The 5,319-nt window shown below is 44.0% G+C and overlaps 1 protein-coding gene across 1 annotated transcript; it reads left to right on the top strand.

Moving 5' to 3' along the window:
• Positions 1 to 2,207: 2,207 nt before the first annotated feature.
• LOC310859418 (WD repeat-containing protein 1-like) lies at positions 2,208 to 4,019 on the top strand (the record flags this gene model as incomplete). The annotated part of the gene is made up of 1 exon (XM_083765953.1): positions 2,208 to 4,019. One exon carries the CDS (start codon positions 2,208 to 2,210, stop codon positions 4,017 to 4,019), a length of 1,812 nt encoding a protein of 603 aa, XP_083622079.1.
• Positions 4,020 to 5,319: the final 1,300 nt, after the last annotated feature.

Here is a 5,319-nt window from a genome sequence, read left to right as displayed (position 1 = left end):
TAGAGCTAGTCATACACATACACACCACGTACTCTGGTCCCAGCAGATCAGGCACAATTTGCTATTTAATTTTTTACTGATTATGTATATAGTATACGTATGACTAGCTCTAAATGATGACGTAAGAAATATATATAGTATATATATAGTATATAGGCATATACTATATATGTATACATATATACTCTATACTCTATACTGTATAAAGTGTGTAGTTGTAAGTTGATTAGCGGTATACTGTGGTTACTTTGTGCCAAAAACCGTGACAGCTGTTCCGCCATTTGAGGCTTACGCAGAAAAACATCAAATCTGTGCCTGTGTTGCTGGACCAATGATGACGAAATGACCATATTTCTTACGTCATCATTTAGAGCTAGTCATACACATACACACCACGTACTCTGGTCCCAGCAGATCAGGCACAATTTGCCATTTAATTTTTTACTGATTATGTATATAGTATACGTATGACTAGCTCTAAATGATGACGTAAGAAATATGGTCATTTCGTCATCATTGGTCCAGCAACACAGGCACAGATTTGATGTTTTTCTGCGTAAGCCTCGAATGGCGGAACAGCTGTCACGACGAAGGAGACCGGGCGAAAATATTACTTGCGCAATCTGCTTGCGCAAGTAATGTCAAAAAGAAAATGAAAAATGTGCCACAGACAAAACCAAGTCTTTGCCATATTGATGACGGCTGCTGTTTGTCTCTGTGTTTTGATTGATTGAAGGGAGGCACCTCCTGTATTCTCTGCATGCCAACAAGAGGAGTACATACATTGGTAGCCTGTGGCTGATTGGTGACATGTAGGTCAATGTATTCAGGGAGTTTATCCCAGATGGTCCTCGTTACCGTAAGACCACAATCAGCCCATGCTTCACTACCCCAGGTGCTTTTTCATCAGTGTGTATATGTGTCTGTGTAGTTATGTAACCCAGGCATTTAGGTAACACCTGGCAACCACACTGCCTAGTATCCCCTCTATACTATCACATTGTCTGCTTGAAAGCTTTGAGAGCAAGCTTTCTTGTCTAATTGATATGGCAATTGCCTCGCCCATCAGGCCTGAGTGCTGTCAGGGCAGCATCTTGTCACTATGACAACTACTGCATATGACCTAGCCTTCAGAGGTGCGAGTACTGGAACGCTGTAAAAGATTCAGTGGTGTAAAGTACACTTACTTAAAGGGGCCACACCATGAATTTAAAATCAAATGAATTATATAAAATATTGGCCTCAGGACAGGTGTAATATGCTCACGCCTGCGAGTTCCTGTTAGTAGACGTGTGGCAGAGTTTTGGACTAGCTTGAGGCGAGCCAGGAAGGCATGGTTTAACTTTAAACCAACATAAAGTGCGTTACAGTAGTGAGTAGTCCAAATACGTAGAAATAAAGGCATGGATGACCCGCTCAAAATCCCTCAAAATCATAAGACCTGGTACTTAAGACACACAAAATAGGGCCTACTATGTTATGAAAATGACACGCTATATTGAATTATTGCATTAGATTTCACAGATAACAAAAATATAAATGTATGGAATTAATCTAGCAGTGTCAACATTTACTATTAGGTGCTAGGTTGCTTTTTCACCATTAATTGAACTGAACAGCAGGCCAAACAATTAGTCAAATCACTGTAGATTCTACAGTGATTCGACTGATATATCTGTTTTTCCATTTGTCAAATTGTCTACAGTGTAGACAATTGTATTGACAAATGGAAAAACAGATATATCACGCTCATTATCATTTCTTAGCAAACTACCATGACAGCCTAACTAATATGTACAGTACTAAACTCAATTTGTCTGGAAAAACTGACTATGCATCTATTAATTTACTTACTACATCACATGCTAATAACTCTCTCAAGGGCCAAGGCCATTAGTTCCAGAATGAGAAGTAGGTCTGGCCTGCACCGATCGCAGACGCACACGTCATACATTGTACACACAACAATACATTTCTCTGGCCCACTTACGAATGGATACATCTAGATCCAAACTGATTTTCTTTAAATGGAAAAGATAGCGGTACCATTACAGGTGTTAGCTTCCCTTAGCATTGAATGAACGGCAGAGCAAGTCTGCATTGCACGACAACGGTTTGTGTTGTGTGTGACACCAGACCAGTGCCTTGGTCAACCTTTATAATATGTCGAAGACGGCAGCCATAATATTAAACCAACAGCAGTGGAAATGTCGCTTGAATTCAAACATGTATTTGCCTGTCTGCCGTCAGTAACGCGAGGTGTTGCCAAAGTGCTCGGCGGAGATCCCAAAGGCATCAATTATCTCTACACCAACGGGAAGAGCGTCATTATCAGGAACATTGAAAACCCTGCAATAGCTGAAATTTACACCGAGCATGCACAACAAGTGACTGTTGCCAAGTATGCGCCCAGTGGTTTCTACATCGCCTCTGCAGATGTGTCAGGAAAGATCAGAATCTGGGACACCACCCAGAAGGAACACTTGCTCAAGCATGAGTACCAGCCATTTTGTGGGATGATCAAGGATATTGCCTGGACGGAGGACAGCCAAAGGATTGCCGTTGTGGGAGAGGGGCAGAACAAGTTTGGTGCCGTGTTCTTAATGGATACCGGCTCCTCGGTGGGCGAGGTGATTGGGCACTCCAAAGTCATAAACAGCGCAGACATCAGACAGACACGGCCAATCTTTCTGATCACTGGTAGTGATGACACCAAAGTCGCTCTCTCAGAAGGCCCCCCCTTCAAGTTCAAGAACACAAGAGACGACCACAGCGGCTTTGTCAACTGCGTGCGTTTTTCCCCAGATGGAAGCCGGTTTGTTACAGCTGGTGCAGACGGTCAAATCCATTTGTACGATGGAAGTACTGGCGAAAAGATATCCTCACTGGGCGGAGAGAAGGCCCATGATGGAGGCGTTTATGGGGTGAGCTGGAGCCCTGACAGCTCCCAGCTGATCTCTGCCTCAGGGGACAAGACTGTGAAGCTGTGGGATGTCGGCGAAGGCACGGCTGTCATTACTTTCAACATGGGCCCTGATGTCATGGACCAGCAGCTCGGGTGCCTGTGGCAGAACGATCACCTCCTCAGCATCTCCTTGGCAGGATACATCAATTACCTGGACAAGAACAACCCGGACCGGCCACTGCGGACAATCAAGGGTCACATCAACTCCATCCATTCAATAGCGGTGCACAAAAACGACCGGACAACCATCTACACCGGCAGTCATGACGGACACATCAATTACTGGGACTCGGAAACCGGGGAGAATGATACATTTGTGGGCAAGGGCCATACCAACCAGGTGAGCAAGATGGTAGTGGATGAAGCAGGCCAGTTGGTGACCTGCAGCATGGACGATACAGTACGCTACATCGATCTCAACAAAAAGGAGTATAGTGACTCTGATGTGGTGAAGATGGATTCCCAGCCTAAGTGTGTGTCAGTAGCACCAGGGGGGCTGGCACTGGTCGTGTGCATTGAGCACTTGGTCTTGCTGAAGGACAAGAAGAAGGTGTTCACATTGGACAACCTGGGCTTCAATCCAGAGGCTGGAGCCCTGCACTGTGGTGGCACTGCTGCTGCAGTTGGCGACGCCAAAGGGAAAATCCATCTGTACTCGATCGAGGGTAGCACGCTGAAGGAAGACAAGACCCTGGAGGTTAAGGGGCCCATCACCGTAATGGACTACTCCTACGACGGAGCCTACCTCGCAGTCACGGACGAGAAGGTGATCACGGTCTTCACTGTAGCAGACAACTATGCCGTCAAAGATGAGTTCTACGGGCACCACGCGAGAATTGCATCTTTCGCCTGGTCCCCTGACAGTGAGCACTTTGCCAGTGGTGGGATGGACATGATGATCTTTGTCTGGACTGTCAACGACTCGGATAAGAGAGTCAGGATCGCAGATGCCCACAAACTGCACCATGTCAGCGGCCTGGCCTGGGTTGATGAGCACACCCTCGCCACCACCTCTCATGATGCCAGTGTGAAACAGTGGACTATTAAATTCTGATCCAAACACAGGAAACATGGACTGTTGTAGAACTCACCCTCCTTTCTGCCATTGTCATTATGGTAGGGGAAAAGCTCCCATTGAGAAATATCCAATGTTTTTCCTTTGCAAACAATGCCAGATAATACTCAATCACTTCTGGTTGTAATGTAGCGTGTGTATTAGGGGGGTCCCAGTCTACCTTTCGCTATTTCTTGCTTCACAGAGATTTATCCTCTGAATTCTGACAGTTTTCCTTGACAAATTCTAAGAATACCAAACATGCTAGCAGTGCACAAAGCCCACCTACACATAGTGTCACAAAGCAGGGAGCTGGCATTGTATGCAGGGAACATCTCCGACAAGGACAAAACTTAACAATTTTTTAAATATAAATAAAAACACCCTAAGAAGCCACAACTACTGTGCTCATTTCTATGCGTCAATATTGTTAAGGAGTAATGTATCTTTCCTGATCGAAGAATCCACTACAAGCTCCAAGGAAAATCCCCTTTTTCCCATTTCTACATTTCTCCTTTGTTTTTCCAGATTCTAGCAGAATGAGGCTGTTGGGCCATGGGAACCAAGCTGTAGAAGTTACTTACGTCTTGATAGACCCCCAGCAAGCTGCATTTAAGGGTAGAGCATACAAATACAGCCCTGTACCAGAAGAACGTCGGTTCCAACAGTTATACCCGCCCGACTGTATGTGAAGACATGTTAACGTACGACTCACTGGATGATTTTTCTCTAGAGTAAATTGGGGTTATCAATATGTCTGTACACGGACAAATGTGTCTGTGTCAAAGACTTGGTCTTGTCCGGGGCAATTGATTTTCTTTTTTACACTAATATATATTATAATGTTCTTATTTTGATCATAAGACCCAATTACTGAATGTCTCCAGGTATTCTTCAGAATATGTATGACACTTATTAACGATGACACTATGTATGGCATATTAGGATATATATTAGGAGTGTAGAAATAGACCTGTTATGGTCATTCAGGGATAGCACTTTGTGTTTCTGTTATGTTGTCCACTCATTTGTATGTCCATGGAAAAAAAAAAAAAAAGCCAGGTAAGCCCTGATTGTGGGTGTTTTTTTGTTTTGTTTGTAGCTTTTTGCCTAGAGCTTTGGATGTGTTGTTGCCCACAGGCATGAGAACACTCACACAGTACACGCACACAAAAACACAAACATGTCATACCCCTGCAGCTGCTTTATATCGAGTGTATCTAGGTTAATCCATATTTTGTTTGGATGAGTCAGCTTCTTTTTTAATATTTGCAGTGTGAAACACAATGTTTGATAAGGA

Source organism: Protomyctophum parallelum (genome assembly GCF_964188405.1).
Source record: "Protomyctophum parallelum genome assembly, chromosome: 5".
NCBI lineage: Eukaryota > Metazoa > Chordata > Actinopteri > Myctophiformes > Myctophidae > Protomyctophum > Protomyctophum parallelum.
The sequence above is the reverse complement of the archived record's forward strand: the minus strand, read 5'-3'. Positions and strand labels throughout refer to the sequence as shown.